General features: G+C 33.8%; 1 protein-coding gene across 1 annotated transcript; it reads right to left on the bottom strand.

The window, feature by feature from the left end:
- Positions 1-969: 969 nt before the first annotated feature.
- Positions 970-10,066, bottom strand: LOC149574806 (uncharacterized). Its single transcript, XM_089814631.1, has 27 exons — positions 9,742-10,066; positions 9,500-9,638; positions 8,252-8,323; positions 8,031-8,102; positions 6,959-7,030; positions 6,698-6,769; positions 6,486-6,557; positions 6,286-6,357; positions 6,033-6,104; positions 5,841-5,909; positions 5,529-5,600; positions 5,196-5,267; positions 5,021-5,092; positions 4,841-4,912; positions 4,638-4,709; positions 4,476-4,547; positions 4,282-4,353; positions 4,070-4,141; positions 3,902-3,973; positions 3,710-3,781; positions 3,551-3,622; positions 3,353-3,424; positions 3,175-3,248; positions 2,914-3,048; positions 2,462-2,800; positions 1,968-2,338; positions 970-1,868 (listed from the first exon to the last, which is right to left on the bottom strand). The coding sequence occupies exons 1-27, from the start codon at positions 9,884-9,886 to the stop codon at positions 1,500-1,502; spliced, it is 3,009 nt and encodes a 1,002-aa protein (XP_089670757.1). The 5' UTR covers positions 9,887-10,066; the 3' UTR covers positions 970-1,499.
- Positions 10,067-21,950: the final 11,884 nt, after the last annotated feature.

Genomic DNA, 21,950 nt, shown 5'->3' with positions numbered 1-21,950 from the left:
TGGAACAATTTTTTCGTACTAACGGCCTTTTAAGTGTAATAAACAAATTTACATAAATTGTGTCACGGGCTTCTCACGCCGCGATGATATCGAAAGCACTTCAGAATCGTTCGAAATCGATCGACTTGTGCATACTAACGCGATCCTTGCCTTTCAATATATCACGGAAGATCTCTTCTGCTTTACTTTTCATTCAATTTCGCTGTACCGTAGAAACCCTGGCGACCATGATGACTCCGCAAAATTCCAATCCCAATGTTTATCTGCCATTCAATCAGTCTCTCTCAGTTTAAAGACCATGGTTAGACCACCATTTCAATCCTGATTTCATAATTCCCTTCTATATAATCTCGCACAGTTATACACCAGCCTACCCTCTTAAGACTTTTTCATTATTTATCATTGGTGCAACCACTGTAAGAAAATCAACCTGCCTATTATTATTCTTTACGACAATATCAGTCTATTAGATAGGCAAACTGCTACTGTGCTTCGCTTCTGAGTTCTGTTGTACAAGATTTTTATTTGTATCATCGTTAAATGGAAAATTTAAAAATCAATGCTATTTGACAGACTCCGGTTAGAGGGAACAAAATAGTACTTGATTTATAACTAGAGTCCAAAAAGACATCATACACGAGTGTTCTTCAATTCTCTTTTAAAGTAACAGCAGTGCTCTTAAGTTCTCTTTTCAAGTAACAGGAGCATTCTACAATTCTCTTTTCGAGTAACAGTGCTCCACGCTAACTTTAAAAAACTCTCAGCCAGCTACAGTACCCCATCCAAAATTCAAAATCCCCATTGTACCTTTACATTGAATTTACAAAAGAACATATACATACCAACTACAATACAAAATCAAATAAAAATTTAATCCATCAAATGTGAGCTTAAATACAAGATTGATACCATATATCCCGAATGATACAGTAATTTGACAATATAACCTAAGCTGTCCAATCTATAGCATGACCGAAAAACACACTTTATTGTCAAATATTACTATATAATTATATCTACAATTAACTTTCGTTTAGAAAGTTCTTGATCTCAACTTACAGAAGATGGTCTCATCTAATGTTTAACAAAAATTATATCAACAAGTTGCTGCCTCCGATGTCATTTGACCCAAACTGTTTTTTGGAAACTTCAAAATATAGAGCATCAACATAAGAGTTTCTGATCGGTTACCAATAAAAATAAGACTAGTTGGTTGATTTGTCTCTTTTTTTAATGTATTAGCATGTCTGTTGGGCAGTAAAAATTCGCAAAATGCCCATAATGCTTGCTAGATTTTACTAGTTGAAAAGGAAATTCGGCACTTCCATCAATTGATTAAGATCCTTCCCATCAGCCCGGATTACCACACAAAAAAGCTGAGGTTATCATATAGAGGAACTCGCTGTTTGCTTGAAAATTGGTTCCTCTATAGAGTAAAGGCATGCCTCTTCAAGGTATATAGAGGATACCTGGGGTTGCATGTTTTTCACAAGACCCTGTCAAACTGTATTTTGTGAGATAACCTCACCAAATCTCACAAACAAATGGCCATCGGAAGTGCTGCTTGTGCTGCCTGTTACATCCCTGTGCTTGCCATCAGCATACTCATCTAAGTACCTCTTGTAGTTGTTACTAGGGGTGGGCTGGCTCATTCGAATGCTAGGAACCTGCTTAGGAGCAGGCACTGGCAACATTGACTTGAGAACTCTGGCAACTTCATGCATTGTGGGTCGATCAGAGGGCCGCTTCTTAGTGCAGAGCAAGGCCAATTGAAAAACTTTTCTTACAATTCCAAGATCCTTGCATGTTGCAGCCACTTCCGTATCTACAGTTTCCATGACTGTATTGTTGTCTGCTTTAGATAGAATCTGTATTCACATGCCAATGTTGAGACAACTCCAGAGAATAAACCTTAAGAGTCATTAAAAACAGATCTCCAAAGAAAAAACAAGAAACAAAAATCTTACCAACTGAAGCAAATTTGAGTCATTGTCCACAGCTTTCCTGCCTGTCAGTAACTCCAGAAGAACAATGCCATAGCTATAGACATCAGATTTCTCATTAAGTCTGGAAGTTCTTGCATATTCGGGGTCAATGTAACCAATAGTACCCATAACATAGGTGGAGGTATGAGTTTTGGCCAAGGAAATGCACTTCGCAATGCCAAAGTCTGACAAATGTGCTTCAAAGTTATCATCTAAAAGAATGTTAGATGTCTTCACATCCCTATGAACAATGCGTGGGTTACAGTCATGATGAAGATATGCTAATCCTTCTGCAGCACCGTGAGCTATCTTTAGACGAGTATCCCAGTCTAGTTTAATCTTCTTTGATGTTCCTACACAAAAAAATTTACATGTTTGTTAGATTCTCCCGATTCCAAATTGATCAGAAAGTAGAAAGATTGGCACATTCTTTTTTAATAAATCTACCACATTTCTGTATGTTTTCAATTACTTACCATGTAGGATGTCCCAGAGACTTCCATTTACCATGTAGTCATAGAATAGCAGATTTCCATGTGGAGAAAGTGAATATCCATGCAAACTTACAAGATTCCGATGCTTGATACTTCCAACTGTTTCTAGCTCAGTTTCAAATTCTCGCAAGCTTTGCGGATAGTGACTGTACAATCTCTTTATTGCAATTGGCTTACAATTCTTTAAAACACATTTATAAACAGTGCTTGTAGCACCATAGCCAATTATGTATTTCTCATTTAGATTTTCGGTAATTCTCATAATGTCATCATAAATGTGCAGGGCCATGTCCATATGAAGTATGACTAATCTCGGAGAACCTATCCACAAAATACAGGAGTGTCAATAAGGATATGTAAGACATTGCACTTTGATCTGTTATCTGATAATCTATGAGATAATAAATCAAGTCTAGTCAGGTCAATTATATCACCTTGATCTGTTTTGTTTGCAGACCCTTTTGTGAAGGGCTTAGGCTGATTTGAACGGTACAGTAATAAAACGATCATACACAGTAATATTATTGATCCCAAACAGATGCAAATAATTGCTGGTTTTGATATGGTCTCTGTTGATTTTCAGAATCCAATATTCAGTAATAAGTTGAGAGATGATCTGACCAGGGGATAGTAATAATTGCTGGTCTGACCAAGTGATCTCTAGAACAAGAATTAAGAACAATTTGTAGCTTTACCTTTAGATGATCCAGAGTAAATCCCACAATATGATCCAATCCAGTCACCACAAAGGCCTGGATTTCCTAGAAAACTGGGGGAATAGTCACTAACATCAGTCAAAAATACACAAACACTTGAATAATAATAAATAAAAAACAATCACTCCACGAGGCATAGTTTCAGTTGTATCTTAACCTGTCAGGAGGAAATCTTGAGAAATTCTTGATAACAGGAATGTCACCAGACAAATTGTTGTAAGATAGGTTTCTGTGGAAAAAATTGAACCATTTATAGCACACATAATTAACCACTAAGAAAGTGAATAAAACTTACCACATTTCTCCTTTTCAGAACCTCGCAGAAAAACTTATTAAAAGGGTTTTGTTCACTTACAATACAGCAAGGCTGAAACAGTTGGTCAACTGCAGTGGCACTTCTCCTGACAAACTATTGTTCTTCAAAATCCTACACAAAAATCATCTCCACCATTATCTCAATATCAACACAAACCTGCCAAAAATCATATTCAAAGTTTTCCTAAGAAGAACATACAGTGTAACCAAGTTTTGTAACTGCCCCAGCTCTTGAGGAATTGGACCGGTCAATTGATTGCCAGAAAGGTCGCTGCATTGAAAAGATAAACTCTACATTACTCTATCCTCTAAAATGAAAATCCACAACATATACTCTCAGAAAGAACAACATGATGAAATAAATAATTTGACTCGAGCATAAAGAACTTACATATCCACTATACTCCGCAGGTTCCCAAACTCTTCTGGAAGAAGCCCATTCAGCTTGTTTTCACTCAAGTTCCTTGAATTGATATTGCAATGAGTTATCATCAAAATAACAATGTAATGTTAACAAATGAAGACTCAACTTTGTCGTTAATGGTCTAGAAGCACTCACAATTTTAGAAGATGTTCTAGTGTCCCAACAGATCCAGGAATGGGTCCAGAAAGCTTATTATCAGAAAGGTCCCTAGTAATTCATGCCACATAAGACACCAACAAAATATGTTATTATTTTTCAGATACTTCATACACCAAGTTCGTCACCAAACATTATTCTGAAAAGCATCTTGGAAACCTAATTAAGCCATTGAAATTTTTGCAACTCACAGCGTATCTAAATTTACGATATGTCCCAGCTCTATTGGAATTACTCCCTTTATGTTGTTTGAGGACAGATTCCTGTTAAAACCATAATAATTTTGCTTGCCATGTTAAATTTGACTAGACAGTGTTTAAGTTAGAGACGCACAACTATTGTTCATAGCAGAACTCTTATATTTTTGATATAGGTTAGAACTTACAAATAAGTAAGGCTTCCAAGCTTCTCAAATTTTAAAGGCATCTTTCCACTCAGGCGGTTGCCATGCACATTGCTATTAAGCACAGGCAATTGTCACACAAACTTAGAAAACTTAAGGAACAGCTTTTTCATTAAAAATATACTTTCACGCTGTACAACTTACAAATAATTAAGAGCAACACATGAACTAATGTTCTCTGGAATAGGACCTTCAAGTTGATTCTTAGCCAAATTCCTGAATGAGTAAAAACAAGAAGTTAATCAAGTTAATCAAAAAAATCCTTAGATAAACAACAAGATGTTCAGTTCAAAAATGCTGATTAGTCATTTTCTCAAGGCACATTCTGAAACATACAGATAACTTACAATTCAAACAACTCTTCCAATTTCCCCAGCTCTGGAGGAATCTGGCCTGACAGATGATTATCATTTAGTTGCCTGCACATTCATACAACTTGAATTGATCACTACGAAATGAAAGTCTGTAACCATGCATTTTCAGCACAGTGCAATCTAGATAAAAATACAAGCAAAATAAACTCTTACAGGTAACTTAGTTTGGTCATGTTCCCTAGCTCTGGCGGAATGGGTCCTGTAAGATTGTTACTGTGAAGATACCTGAAAAGAGGGAAGGAAAAGACCAGAGATAATCAGCTGCTTGACTATTTAACTCTGACCTGAAAACAAAGAACATTTGTTGAGTGAAAAGGAAGCAACTTACAGCTTTCCTGTGTAGGTCAGGTTTCCCAGGATGGGAGGAATTGGGCCAGTAAGATGATTATCACTTAAATCCCTGCAATAATTTAAATTTTAACGATACAACTTAATTTGACAAGACAAATTTTATACTTATAAACATGATTATCTAATTTTGGATTAAAGAAAGAATTCAAATTAATCCACTTTAAAGAACACACTCAAAGTTTCCAAAACGTATTCTGCAGCTTTTGTAACAACAATCCACAATGGACATCTATAATAATTGTGTTACTTGTGAATTCTTATTAAATTGAATGAAGTTATCTCGTCAATGAAGGTTTAACATAATACTTACAGAACAGCGAGAGCCTGCATAAGACCAAGGACTTCTGGGATTCTCCCCGTCAACTTATTTCCTTGTAGCGACCTAGAAGAATTGGCCAAATAATATTACGAACAGAGAAAGTACATTTTAAAGATAAAGAATTACTAAGTCTCCGAATCATAAATATCATCTTAACAGTCACCAACACTCAAAACCAAATATTTTTTCATTCCTAATCATCTAATAGAAAGCTTCTGCTTCATTCGGCTTCTACAGTAACATAAATTCCATAGCAGTATAGACCAGCAAATGCATTTTATTGGCAAATGTACATTTACTTACAGTGTAGCAACTTGCAGAAATCCGATGTTGAATGGGATCTCACCAGTAAGCTGGTTGTAGGATAAATCTCTGAACAAGATCCATAGCCCATGTAGACAACAAAAATTTAAGACTTCCAACACATTAAAGGAGACGTGAAAGCTAAACAATTAATCCTTTCTACAATTCTTAGAACACATATAGGATGCTTACAGTATCTCAAAACTTGTACAATTCCCAATATTGGGAGGAATTGTGCCTGTCAGATTGTTGCTCCTCACATCACTGTATTACAACAAAGGAATACATTTTAGTAGAAAAAACTTTTCAGTCCTGAACACAAATCCTCCCCGTATGAAACTCTAATGCATGCTACTGCATCTAGGTGCAATGCAAATGAAGAAGCCTTGATGAAAACTAAGGATGTTCCTTTTGTCACAAGGCTGGAGAATAAATAGCCACTTACAAGTACCACAGTCCAGTCAATTGACAGATGTCAGGGGAGAGAGTTCCAACCAGCAAGTTGTTGCGCAACCCCCTGAATTGGTATTCAGACATGATCCTAAATTAGTTTCCGCATGAGACAAAAGCACCTAATGCCATTAATCATTTTATAAGATTGAACAAATAAATAGAAAAACATTCAGAAAGGATCCACAGTATTACAGATATTGCAGAACTTCATTCCAATAGATAAGTCTGGGGATGTCTCCACTTAGTTGATTCTGTGCCAAATCCCTGAAACAAAAATACATAGCATTTATATGAAACGGATCAAAGCAACCATCCATAATACATCACGTCTTCTGGGATGGATGGCTGATAGAAGGTAGTAAAATCATAATGACAGTACATTGATATTACAGTTTCCAACTTACAAAATCTTTAGATTTGGAATCTGCGACAGCGTTGAAGGTATAGGCCCCATCAACTGATTATTCTTTAGTATCCTGTAAAACAATTCAACCTCTAATTTGGAATGTTGACTCACATAATCAAACATACAAATTTCAAAATTTTAAGTTACCACACACAAATATAATTAGGTTTTGAGGATGAACTTTAACAAATATACAGATCTCTGCAAACAATGAACGTGAATATCAAAGTACAACAAATTAAGGAGTAAGAAGTCATACAAGTTTTCTAGCTGTTTCAACTTTGATATAGAGAAGGGTATATCCCCATCTAATCCATTGAACGAAACATCCCTGCACCAACATCCATTAGAGTCAAATCCAATCAAGACTTTACAAGTCAGTTCATATGAAATCATAAAATGAACAAGATAAGCATAAAGATGTGATTATTTTGATATTTGCCGAAGTTAAATATCTGTTTGTAAATATGTTACAATACTTTTTCACAATACAGACATCTCTAAAACCCACTGAGAACAATCGTGGTATTTAGATGGAAAAAGAAATTAAGTTCGTTTTGATATTAACCGCAATTTAATCTATTCATAAATGTATTATGAATGATAGTCACAGCATTGAGGTCACCAAAGCCTACCAGGTAAGATCTGATTATATGAAGACATTTTAAGAAATGTAGCATGCTATTATGAGTCAAACAAAATAAACCCATTCTGATAATCACAGTAGTTTAATGTCTGTAAACATGCTACAGCGCTATTGATATCATAGTCACCGTCAAAGCCTAGCAGATGAGATCTGATTGCATACACATAAATGCAGAAAAGTATGTAATAATTTGAGGCTCCTTGGTACGCAGTGTCAGTATTGCTTGCAGCTGGCAGCTTGGTTTTCCATCTATTATGTAGAATTGTCTGTAACAGATTGTTTGCTTGCTATATTGGCAAACATTTTTTTCTCATTCAATGTCTGAAGATCTTTCACATTCAATGTCTGAATGTTTTTCACATTCAATTTTTGAAAGTTTTCTGCCTTCAATGTTTGGAGGTATGTTTGAAGGTGTGTTTGAAGGTCTATGGCCTTGACTTGCATTGCATGGGGTGCTCAAAACTGAATACCAAACCATTTCGAGGATCTGGGATGTTGCAGGAAAAATTTTGAACCCACTCAAATGTATAATTATGGCTGTGCAATTTGCACATAATAAACATACCATTATGGAAGCAAGGAATGGCCTGCATAGTAGATTCATTTAAGCTAAGAATAACCGTTGTTAAATCCAAAATGAAACTCACTAAACCAAACACAAAATATGATAAAATTTGAGACTCACAATATCTTTAAAGATGCACAGTCGCCTATCTCATCAGGAATCTGCCCGGAAAGGCTATTGCCCTTGAGATCACTGTATGAACATTGCAGGAAGGAAAATAAAGGCATAATATATCTCCTTTCTATTAAATAGCAAGGGCATTCAAAACATCATTTAGGATCATAATCGAATATCAAACCCCTAAAAAACCTAAAAAACCTATTTATGAAGTATTCACATACATTGACTGTAGACTCTTGAGATCGCCAATTGCTGGTGATATTTCTCCTCCAAGGTTCAGACGAGAAAGGTTTCTGCAAAACAGAGAACACGTTGGCCAATAGAACCCATTAATAATGATCGTACGAGAAATTGTTAATAAATATTCAAAACCAGTTCTCATCAATGTTGATTCTTATGTCCTACAGGCAATGGTAAACCTGCGTTATTTGAAGACAGTCTTGTAAAACAGCAAGTTAAATGAACTACTAATAAAATTCTGCAATTACTCTTGCCTTATCATCTGTGGGGAAACTTTCTCTTCAGGAGATGAATAGATCTAGCATAGAAAATACAAATTGGGTCTCATCTTTCAAAACAAAAACTTTAAATATAAAATTTTGGAGTCTAATATTATGGTCATGTCTTTGAAATCGTCAGCTGCCCATTTATAATATGTCAGATTGATTGTGGGTGCCACAGCAGCTGTAGCTGCCTCAATATAATTATAACAAAAGTCTCCATTGATGTTGCTGTCAATGTTCCTCCTGGACATCCTATGGCATCACTGGTTGAGGAATCCGTTGTCACATTCATACTCTCCATTGTTATATTTGCAAAAGTCTCAGACCCTAAATCAGTAAGTGATACAATTTACTACAATCCTACAGATCTAAACTACATTTGATAGTGTATCAAATAGTAACAGTCTCACTATGAGAAACACATGGGACAAGGAAAAATGGAGATGGGTGTATGTTTATGGTACATCACTAATAATTTTCACACATCAAAGGAACTTTAGTAACACGGTTAAATTTCCGTTATTCATCGTTTTATGTACAGAATAGGGAGGCAATATTATAACTTAGTAGATGAAGTTTTGCCACAATAATTTCTAACTAGCTAATGAGTGTACTATACTCTGCAGCCGGGTGAAATGGTATGGATTGCTGTGGGTAATGTAGCTGCTTGTAATGCTTTATTTGCAGGGTATGTGTTAAACTAATAATGAAGTGTTTCTGCTTATCTTTTGGGTGGAGTGCATTTTCTTCTTCTTTTTTAAGATTTAGTGGCTACTAAGTCAAGAATGTTTTCAATACAGACCACTCAAGACCGCATTCTACAATCCATGGCTACTAAATTTTATGGCAATAAAGAAGCTTGAAAAACAATCATTCAAGACCACATTCTACAATCCTGATATCGTTGCGTGGACAACAAGTATCCCTTAACTGGCTAATCTTCCATCATTTTTTAATCAAACTTACAGTGCAACCACATCGAAGGTGACATTATCACAAGTTATGCCCCTCCAGGAACAGTAATCGTTAGAGTTGGCGTCAATCCAGTCATACAGAATGTTGTCTTTGTCTCTAAAAGATCTCTTTATTTCCAAGAGCGTGGCCCCTGCAAAAATCAAAATTCGCATTCAAATCTCCATACCCAAAAACATGAATACCACCTTCAGAATGGTTTAAACTAACATGGGCACCAGATTCTCAAGACTCACCCTCATCAGAGACGCAGACCGTAACACAAAAGGCCATAACCAGAACTAATACATATACCCCACTTCCCCATTTCACTAGAGCCATGGTTGGCGGGCTCCTGCTATGCCACAAAAAACATATACACACAGCGCTATACCCAAACATATACACAATGCATATCCATCCCCCTCGCTGGCTGCATCCGCTTCATGAAGAGCCCAAGCTTAACCTCAGCCCATTGTTGGGGCTTGTTATCTGCTGTTCATCGCTCGTTTTTCCCAGTACACTGCGTAAACCAGCCGTCCGTCAGCAAATTAAAACTCTCGAAAGTAACGTGAAGAAAACGCCGGGAAACAATTTCCCGGCGGGGTTCTGTACGACAAAATGCCGGCGCTACGACACGTGTCGGATTGTCAGTGGTTTTCATCCTGCAATGTACGTCGTTGCCGTCAAGCCGCAGCTGGGGAAGTGTGAGGCTGAGCAGTCGCTTTCGAAGTTATTATCTGCTATTAGCAATATTTTATAAATGTTTAGAATCCGCCTTCACTGCTAATTCCGGTGTGGCAGCCTTTTAACCGACTGATTATGTCGCATTTGTAAAAGGCATTTTGGATCCTAGTTTTCTTTTTCAAAATTATTTCTTATGACTTATCCCTTCTACTAGCTTTTCATGTGTTTCCGATTTGCCTGGCAGTTGAATGCAAGTGCTTTCCGTTATCAGATTGGGTGACTAACTAGGCAAAAGAATGGATCAAGGTATTTTCATGATGTTTAGGAGATCAAGTCATTTGAGGAAATATCAAATCAAGTTTGTTTTCTATGTCATCCAGAGACCCTCTAATAGATAAGGCAATTTGATGAATTGAGAAATACTAGATTAAAATATATTTTTATTTATTTTTGTCAATGGGTCTTTGGTTTATTGGTGAAGTTGAATGGTTCACAAAGAGTTCGCGAGGGATCAAGTCTTGCTAAGTGCAAGGCACCGACACCATAATGGATGAGGTCAGGATTGTGCCTCGGGTGATTTTGACGGTGTGGATGCCCCTCAATCCTCAGCTCTGAGCCCGAAGAGGTTTCACGGACGAGTGGGCCCAAGTTCCTAAATCATTTCAATGGTGGCCTTCGTTGGTTGGTAGCTTGCAGGTTTGAACCCTCCATCAAAAATAAAAATAAAAAATATATATGTTTACTTTCTTCTCTATCATCTAAAAGGGCCAATAGATTAAGCAATTTAAAGAGTTTAGAAATGCCAAATCAAATCTTTTCTATCGTTTAAAAGGGCTTAATAATCTTAAGTATTTTTGTGTAAAGATTTTTCCTTGTGTCATTGTCTAATTACGATCAAATTTGTTTTCAAGTTCTTTTGTATATTGATCTCGTAGTTATTGAATCATGAGTAGGAAACTAGTTGTTATGTGAAATATTGCCTCTTCAAAAAGTGCATTCAATTTGTCCATCTTTAAATTGTTTTCAAAGTCGGTGCAAATATCTTCATATGCTTCATATTCTTTGATAAAATGTCATTCTATTTCCACCATCTCCTTAGTGTGTTACACTAGTTGTTATAGCTAACTTTGTGCATCTTAAGTTCCTAAATTGTACATTAAATTTACAGAAGAAAAAATAGTTGTATTTACTTGCAACTTAATTATTTATAGTTATTGTTTTGGCTTATGGAAATAAAGGTAATTGTTGCAAGATCCTTAATGTGTGAAGGATGAAAGAGTGGTCATTTTAAAGTATTTGTCTTAAACATACTTCGCATTGTCCCATTACCTATTTATTTTGAAAACCCAAAAAAATACAAATTGATCTACACAAATGTCTCAATCATGTTCTACTAAAACCAATAAAATTGCACGATCAATCTAATTAATTACCTTCTTTTAAGAATGGTTATAAGCACACTCCATAATTTTTTAATAAGATTTTAATCAATAAAATTAAAAAATGATAGTTAAAACATAATAATAATTAAAACTTTTCCCCACATTTATGATATTTAAAATTTAATAAAAATAATGCCATCATTTAAATAAAACATTACCCCTTGTTTTAGTAACTAGTATTGACAATTCTCCTCGACCATATACATATATATTATACCAACAAAAAAAAAAAAAATTGATGTCAACTCTCTATAATTTCCCTAATGATATTTATAACCAAAATTCATGTCAACTCCTTACGATTTCCCCTAATGACAAATAAAATTTGACATTTTTGTGATGGAAATTTTAGTAGTGCTTGATTTGGTGGGGATGCGGTCACATGAGGGGATTATAGGCTTTTTATAATATTTGTTTGTTCGCATGTAGTTTTCGAGGGGGGCTCATTAATTGGGAATGTCCAACGGACAGCATTTATCTTGGTTTTCCATCTTTTTGATCTTGTTTTGTCCATTGTGTGTCTGGTCTGGTATAAACATAACACTTTCCCCATAAAAAAGAAAGTTGGCCAAGCCAAAATTATAGTGACCCACATCTGTCCCAACTCATTAGGAATATCATTTTCGTGCATGGGGATTGCATGAGATATTCAATTGGCACACCAACCAAAGTACCCCCACTATAATGGCAATATTTGCATATCATAACAAAATGTGGTCATTCACTAGAAATAAAATAATAATAACCATTTGGAGAATCTTAGTTGGAATTCAAAAGGGTTCTTTAGATGATGCTTAGAAAAGAGCAAAGAAGAGACAATATTCTACTATAAAATGGAGGAGAGGAATAAGGAGTCATTATATTAATCATATAATTTGGAGTTAGGGTTGACCCCATATGATATTGGCTAAGGAAAAGCTTTTTAAAAGTGGTTACAACTAATTGTATGATTGATTGATCATGAAGTTAGTTCCTCCAAGAGAATCACATGTATTTATTCTTTAATGATTTTTCTTTTGTCATGCTTGTTTGCATGCATATGAAAGTTCGCTCACAAGCTTCATGTGACATGGATTCTCCTCCAACATTAAATTTTTGTCTTCTTCGAGTGAATGAAATGAGAGTGGTGTTACTTCTAAAGTTATTAAATGTAGGTTTGTCAAAGAGGGGGGATTTGAAATGTTGAGTTGTAATATGAGGGCTGATATGATATTAAACAACTTAAGCTTTTACTAATAATAATTACTTCCTTGTTTTTTCTTTTTGAGTTTTGTATTTTTTTATTGTGGGAATGTTTTCACTTCTTTAATGTGGGAATGTGTTAAGATGGTTTATTTATGTGTCAATACTTAATGTTACAATATGAATGTTTGTTGTATCAATTATTATTCAGATATTAAATCTAATTTTATTATGAGGGAAATATTTTAAAATCTATTATTACTAGTACTTCCATTAGAACAACATGTAAATGTTAGAAGAGGATGTAATTGTTACATCAAAAATGAATTTACTAACATGTTATTAATGTCGATAAGCATTCTACAATGGTAAAATGAGAGAATGGGATGGTGTGAGCATGTTAATGTTAACTTTTTTTCTTCAAGGTTAAATTTGACAACCATCTACATGTCAAAAGTTTAAATCTTATTATAAATAGAATATATTTTTAAGAATAATTTAATAAATAGAATATAAAATATCCATTTAAATTATAATATCTGTAGATATAAATCATCCATTTTTTAAGAAATTAAAATAAAAAGCTTAAATTAGTAAAAAAATTTAAAAATGGAGATAAAGAAAATATATATAATTTTAGATGTAGCAAATTAAAATTATGGTTATTTTGTAGTGGATATCTATCGGCATTTCTTCAGATAGATTTATTTAAGATATTTATACTAGTAATGTATGTCTGATATACAATATTATGATATTGCTATTAGGATTTAACTGTGTAGTTTTTTAGTTTGACTCAAAAACTACAAAGTTAAATCCTGATAGCAATATCATAATTTGACTTGCAGGGGAAATTATCTCTTACTTATCGTACAATATTATGTTGTACTTTTTAATTACATATATTTTTCAAGTGTTAAACTCAAAAACCACACAGTTATCACAATTTGACTTGTCGTGAAAATTATCTCCTATTTATCATACAATATTATGTTGTACTTTTAAATTACATATATTTTTCAAGTGTTAAGACAATATTGTATGTATTTCAAATTTATATTCTAATAGTACACATAGTTTTTCAAATTTTTAGACAATATTGATGTTAGAAATAGTAAATTCTACTAAGGGAAGATCGATGTAAGATTGTATAGGAGGCAAGTCTTGTTTCCATGTGATAAACATTTTGAAGAAAAGTCGAAGAAACTCCTTGGGTATAGGTTGTTTTCAATGGAAGAGTTGTTTGCAAATATATATCATGGTAAGTTAACTCTTCTTGTAGTGAGAAACTAAAAATGCAACGCAATTGAGCCAATGTGGGGGATTAAATCAAACATAAAGACATTAAGTTACAAGAATCAGCATATCAAAAATTCCTAATATAAGATTCTCTATATTAACAAATGTGTTAATATTTAAATCATTATATATAATTAGCAAATGCATATATTGAATGTGAAAATGGCAATTGGACCCAAATATATGTGTAATGCATCAAAAATCTAGATGTTTCCATATAGGAGTATAATAGAGGAATTGATGTAGAGCCCCATTATTCATCTAATTTTGTCAAGATCCTACAAAGAGTGGTTATGTTGAATGATTACAAAAGAAATTGATCCATGTGCATGATTAAACCTTAAGAGAGAATGACAACAAAAAATTCAAAAAACAAAATTTGTGCACCACGAATAGTAGCATAATATTGTGAATTAATAATGAATATGCAATTACATATCATTTTCAAGTATCGCTTGCACGCCACATATCTGGTAAAGTTGACAATATAAATAGAACTTTGATATCATGACAATAGACGATAAAAATTTAGAGGTTACTTAACTATTTCAAATTAGTGGTGTAATATATTGTCTCTGTCTAACTTCTACTAGAGGTTGTAAGGGTTAAGATGGACATACCAATTTGATTATCACTTCATTACATTGAATGTTGACTCCTAAAAACAAAACACTAATATATCATAAACAAGTTATTATGGTCATTGAATAATAATAGCACAAGAAAACATATATAATGATTTAATAATTCTTGGATGAAAATTAAAATTAATTATCTAAAAGTAGATGCATATGCATGGTATATTTATCATCATCATTGTCATAGATAGGTTGTCAATAGTTTTGTCTCTCATAAATCAAAATCTAATTGTAAATTATTTCTTGTGACCTTTCTAAATCGTTTAGAGTTGACTTTGAAATATATTTGTGCCTTGAAAATAGGGCAAAATGGGGGTTTACATAGAGTTGTTTTATAGTTTGGTATAGCAGAAGAAATGTGTCTTCTTTGAACCTGTGAATTTGGTTGGTTGTAGCTATAAAACTATAATGGCTCCAACATTATCTTTCTTGTATTGATCTAAGAGTATCTTCTTTTGAACTCAGCATGAGGGCATCGCAATGTTGGTCATGAATAACCTGCAAGGAGATTAGTGGAATCACTATCTAAAGATATTAGTTGTGAGTTAATATTAGGTGTTATGCCTAAGTGAGAAAATCCAAAATGTTTGGGGAAGTCCAATTTCATTGCTAAGTCTTACCTCAAATTATATCTTAGGTTGTTAGAAAGGAAACATCTAATCAAATATAATATGTCAGATAAAATTTATTCCAAGTAATATTTTTTTAGATAAAATTTTTTATAGGGACTAAAACTTATTTGTTGACAACCTACTATAAACATTTGTCAAGGATCTAGAAACCACTAATTGACTTACCACATGGATTTATCATGTGAGATAGGTTTTGAGTGAATCCCTCAGTATAATAGCCTATCAACTTACACACACGCGCACACACACACACACACACACACACACACACACACACACACACACACACACACACACACACAATCAAATAATTCATTTCATCTCCTATGTCCTATGTGACCCCTACTTGTGGCTTGTGTGACTGGTTCTAACCTCGAATTGAATTGTACCCGATAATCTTGCACTTAGCTTATCTAACACCCTATCCAAACTTTGGCTCATGCTTGAAGGTACAAAATATCATTGGTATTTTTTCCTTTAGATAAGTCGTTAATGAAATTCAGTGCCCAAGGATTGAGGCGCAAAGTTTGGACAAGATATTAGCAAAAAAATTGGTATCGTTGTTAGCTTACTTGATTTTTAACTATTGGAATGTAAGGTTGATGGTTGTCATCAATGTCAAAATCCTTGTATCAACCTTTGGTATATTAGTGATTATAAATCAATGGATTTCCAATAATTGTGTTGTATTGGTCGACTATGCATGATTATCTTGCTTATCGATAGCATGTGCTTCATGTGTGGTTTGTGACCATTGGCTAAGAATTAATTTTATTACCATTTCATGCCTTGATGGATCTTCGAAAAAAATTATGTATGTATGGAGCTTATATTTTGGGTCGATCCTTTTTGGAGCATGTTGTTGTTTTTGGTCTTAATAGTTTTGCCTAGTGTGCTCACATATCCATTATCACCAATAATTGTGGTAGTGTGTTGCTATGCTTAAGGGTTGTTGTACTGCTTGAGGTAGTGTGCCCTATCTTAAATCTATTTTAGCCAAGAGGTTTATGGTGGAATTTTGGTACATATGAAAAATTATTTCAAAATGTATATATACTTGTGAATGTGTGATGTTGTATCTGTGTAATGGAAATGTGAACTTACTCAAAAAGTTGATTGAGGAGGTGCAGATAGTTCTAAACAAGAATTAAAGAGGCTTGACACTATTCTTTCTTAATTCCATTTTCTTCCTTCTAGTAGTGAACCTTATTGTATTTTGGCACATAGATTCTCAAGCAATTAGCCTACTAGCAATATCCCTTATCCAAGCAACTACCTTTGTTGAACAATACCACCTAACCCATGTCACCTTAATTAGTGTTGTTGTCATTTCATGAGAATTACCTTTTGTATGGTTTATTACAGTTGGGTTTTCCATGTAAAACATAGTGTTCATTATATCGATGTATATGTATTTTCATGCTTATCTTTATGATTATATATTGGTATGCTTTAACTGAAAGATTTTAAATAGCAGTGGATGTATGCTAAGTGGTAATTGACAATGGGAAATGTTTTTTAGTTTGTGTGGGAAAAAATTATTCACCCCCTCTTAATTATTTGATACATTCAATAATTAGTATCAAAGCTTGGTTCTTCAATATGGATCTTAAGTACTTGAGGTAGATTTGATGGTGCACAGATTGAACATCCCTATGGTTGATGGATTAGACTAGAGTTCGTGGAAAGATCAAATAAAATGTTGCTTGGTATTAATTGGAGGTCACAAGACTTGAAAGCATGTAGAGATGAAGTATGTATTTCCCCATAGTTTCTTACAAAATATAAATAAGATTGAAGCATATGAGGACAATGAAAAGGCAAGGTGTGTTATTACTATTCCTTTATCTAAATCAAAAATTGGTAAAGTTATTTCCTTGAATACTTCTTATGAAGTTAGGAAAAAATTGAAAGAGATCTATGAAGGAAATATGAAAGAAAAATTATCCAGGAAGTTGACTGCTAAGAAACATTATGAGGGTCTTCAAATCGAAGATTGTAATGGTGTCAAGAGTTATTTTTAAAGTATTGAAAGTGCAGTGAGCGAAAGTAAGGATCAAGGCAATAAGACAACCAATAAAACTTTATGGAGAAGACCTTGATGATATTACCTGATAGTTACAGTGATAAGGCTTTGGTTATTGAAGAAGCTTATGATTCCCATACATTTACCAAAGAGTAGTTGTTTGGTAATTTGATTTTGTTTGGGTTGAGAAAGTTTGACACCAATAAGAACAAATCTGAAACAATTTTCAAAGAAACAAAGGTTGAAGGAGAATGTGATGGTGACAATGATGAAGGAGAGATTGAGATAGTTTGGAAAGGAGGATGAGGAAAGGAATTCACAGGTATTAGGTTATGTTACCCCTAAAATGTTTTAGTTGTGGTAAGGTTGGTCATTTGGCTACTAGATGTCCTAAAATAGGTCCTAGGTAGAAGTTTAAGAGATTCAATAAAAAAGCTTATTATGTGAATGGATATGCTAGTATTTCAAATGATGAATCAAATGGTAAAGATTGTATATTTTATGTTGAAGAGGATGAGGAAAAAGCTAAATCTGAAATTGATATATATGACATTTATATTAAAGTTGATGATGTTGAAACTTCCTCATATGTTAGAAGGAACAAAAATGAATGGTTGATTGATAGTCATCATTGTTATCACGTGACCATGGATATAAAAAAAAATTGTTATCCTTGAAAAATATGATGGTGGTCCTATTGGATTCAGTGATGATAGAGAAGCTTATATTATTGCAAGGGTTCAATTGATTTTGATGGGATGAATTACACTAATAATGTTTACTATGTGAAGGATTTTTAGCATAATCTTTTGAGTGTTGGACAAATGTGTCAAAATGGTTATGATGTTGTGTTCAAGAATGAAGGTTGTGAGATTGAGAAGAGATCAAGAGAGTCAATTGTGATAATAAGAGAAAAGGCAAGAACGTGTACCAGTTAGAAGGAGCTATTGAAGGATGCTTAATATCCTAGATTGATGAAAATTGGCTTTGGCATAAATGGATGTGTCCCATTAGCCTTGACAACTTGGTGATGATAAGTTATTCACAAGTTGTTAGAGACTTACCAATATTGTGCAAGGTAGACAGTACCTCTTGCAAAGGATGTCAAGAAAGAAAATAGAGGAGGGAAATTTTGAAGGCAAAAGATCACACATTGACTCATTTTCTTGATCTTGTGCACACTAACATTTGAAATCCCATAAGAACAAGAGTTTTTCTTGGTGAGAGTATTTTGAGCTATTCATTAATGATTTTTCTAGATTCACATGGGTTGGTTTTTTACAAGAAAAATCTAAAGCATTTGATAAGATCAAGATTTTCAAGGCTAAAGTAGAGAATGAATGTGGAAAGAAAACTAAATATTTAAGATCTGATAAAGGAGGGGTGTTTGCACATGATGAATTTGGCTATTACATGAGAAGCATTCAATAAAATGACAATTATCCATATCTATAACACCACAATATAATGGTGTTATGGAGAGGATGAATAGAAAAATCCAAGAGGCAACAAGAATCATGACGAAAGAGGCTAATCTTCTATAGATTTATTAGAAGGAATTTTTTCATATTATTGTTTATGTTTAGTAAAAAAATGGAGCACTTTCATAGGATATATACATCCATTTTTTGGGCACTAAAACATTCAAAGATATGTGTGTGAAGGGAAAGAGATGATCCCCAAATATGATTCCTCTTTGAATTCAAATTATATTAGCAAGGCCTAAAGAAAAGGTGTACTAATATTAAATTTGAAGGAAATACACTCTTTTGCCCGTGTGTGATAAGCGCAAAAATGAACTGATTGAATAAGTGATGTAGATCTAGATGCAAAGTATATATAATCATCCCAATTAAGATACAGATCTAAGCTTAAATTATGAATGGAGATGAAATATAGAAGATTCACCTTGAAATGCATAACAAAAACTCTATTTTAGCTATGAAAAGTGCAGATCTAAATTTGCAACTTTGGATCTCTTAATAGGATGAAAAACCTAGAAATTATTTTTTATTGAAAAGTAGTAGAGAACAAGTTGAACTAGTTGTAACAATTCCAGAATAGTTCCCACAAGGTCACCGTGTTCTCAGTGTACTGAGGTAAAGTTGACTTGGGTTCCCCAAAAATCTCTCTAAAAGTTATTTTTGGATCTGTAATCACAATTTCGCTATCCTGCTCCTACACACAGAATGTAAAGGTTTTTGTTGTTTGGTGGATGATGACTTGCTTTAGTCAAGCCCTATATTGAGGAATCAACCTTGCATTGAGAAATTTAAATGTAGATTATTGAAATGAGATAAATGTAAATATTCACCTTGATTGTAAAAACCCTTCTTAGTAAGGATATTTCCTTGTTGTATGTTGAATTTGGTATGTAAATATAGGATATCTCCATGAGTTATAATGGATCTGCCATAACTATATCATGGAGCCATGGATGTAAATATGCAGCAATGGAGAATATGGTGAATGTCTCAATGTAGATCTCCTCCCTTGATGGCCAACAATATACTAGATCTTGAAGAGGAAATGATCACAAAGAAATCTTCAATGCTTGATGGAATCTCCTTTGCTTGAATGCTTGAACTCCTTGATTGCAAAGTTTGAGTGTAGATATCGTGAAACTGTAATTTGTAAAATGAAGTCTTCAAGTCTCCTTATATACTAGTTTTTGGGTGGGAAAACAATGCAAGTTGACTAGAGAGTGAGAGTTAACAAATTGAAACATTGAGATCTTTTAGACCTTGAGCCCCGCAATAACTAGGTCGACCTCTTCTATACTAGGTTGACCTAGTTTGACCTATTCCTAGAGATGGGAGCAGACAAGCTATAAAAATTTCACAAGGAATACAAAAGGATTAAGAAAAATATGGAAGAAAATAAGAGAAAGGTGGCATTGAGCACATATTTATCCATGGTCTAGGAAGTCACTATGAAATGGGTACTAAAAGGTCTTAAAGGAAAGTGCATCAATTTTAAAATGGTGCATTTAGCCCCCACTTTAGCAAGAGTATGAGTTGCCTCAAACTCACGATAAAGTAGACCAAAAGCAAAGAGTGAATCTTATTGTCACCTAGGAGACAAAGAAATCATCAGGATCCCGAGAGACTTGAGTCTTCATCGTATCTAATGAAGGGTTCTCCCCTTAAAACCATAAACTCATAACAAAAACAAAGAAATAGCAGCAAATGCAAGAACAAAATATGGACTTCTTATTTGCGCAGCAAATGCGAAATTACAGTCACAAGTACAAAATGCTAACCCACACGGGCCCCTTCATTAAAGTAATCTACAAGACTAAGCTGAGAACTACCACTCGGAGTTGCCCTAGACAATCTTCAAGCCATTCTTGAATAGGCAATTTTATGCTGCCCAGGAAGGTTCTATACATTAAAACTTAATAGCTAGGGCTGACGTGTTGGAAATATAAGATAGGCTAAGGTACTAAGAGGGGAGGGGTGAATCAATAACCAATAAAACTTAACCTTAATTCACCAATTCATCCTTCATGTGAATTATGATCTAATTGAATGCATGAAGAACTTAAAGCATTAAAACATTCATAACACTTTGACACACAATATGGTGACCCGAAAACCTTCTAAGTAGAAAGTAAAACTAGGGTGGGAATGATACCCACAATGATCACTTCTAATGATCTGCCCTATTAGGAGCAAAAAGGACTGCTAGGTCCACCTTGCAAAAGTATTTACAAACATATAGTGAAGTACGCACTTGGTAAAGAGATTTAAAAAAGACTGTTAAGTCTACCTTGTGAAAAGATTTAACTGTTCCACCTATTAGGATGAATTGGTGACTGATCTCTGATTTGCAAACTTGATTTGTTGAATGAGATTCCTTTGAGTGTAATGATCACTTGGCTGTGATAGATAAATCTTTGTTGCTCCTTATACTGTTGTAGCCTTTTTTTACTTTGCACTTCTGCTCTTATGTCTTTCTTCTTTTTATTCCATCTATATTTGTGAATGTGATACAATACATTACATATATACCAATCCAATTTATAATTCATCGAAGTCGACTACAATACAAGTTTCACCAAAATACATAGAGTTGGCCCAACTGCTGGTACTTGGATTCTGAAGATAAACTTTGTGAGGTTCTAACACTCGACAACCATTATCAATGCTTAGAATCGTCATGCACTCAGTAAATGTAGAAGCTCAATTCATACTAATTGTAGACACCTAAAAATCCTTTAGAAAATAAAGTATTTTATTTTCTTTAAAAAAATCCCTGATGACATCATCATTTATTAATTAATTAATTATTTAATTAATTAATTTATTTTTATGCCATTAAATCCCTTTATCTTAATTAAAAATATTTAATTAAGGAATCCCTCCCAAAAATGTTTAAATCTTATTTAAACATTATTTCCTTATTTATTAATTATTTAATTAATAAATTGACCAAAAATCCCAAAATAAATAATTTATTTATTTTTTGTCCAAAACTTGGCCAATTTCTTTAAGACCACTAACCTCTTCCAAAATCTTCTAAATCCTTCTTTAATTTTGATTAAAGGCTAATCCCATC

This window comes from Cupressus sempervirens, chromosome 2, assembly GCF_028749045.1.
Source record: "Cupressus sempervirens isolate cs-2001-9-10 chromosome 2, ASM2874904v1, whole genome shotgun sequence".
NCBI lineage: Eukaryota > Viridiplantae > Streptophyta > Pinopsida > Cupressales > Cupressaceae > Cupressus > Cupressus sempervirens.
Note: the sequence above shows the minus strand (reverse complement) of the source record. Positions and strands in the feature narration are given on the sequence as shown.

Excerpts from the sequence above, each read along its gene's own strand:
- LOC149574806 (XM_089814631.1), bottom strand. The coding sequence starts at position 9,886 with ATGTTTGGGTATAGCGCTGTGTGTATATGTTTTTTGTGGCATAGCAGG. Across the intron at positions 6,770-6,958 it reads TTGAAACAGCTAGAAAACTT|GATACTAAAGAATAATCAGT; the intron begins GTATGACTTCTT and ends ATTGTTTTACAG. Across the intron at positions 5,910-6,032 it reads TGTACAAGTTTTGAGATACT|AGATTTATCCTACAACCAGC; the intron begins GTAAGCATCCTA and ends GATCTTGTTCAG.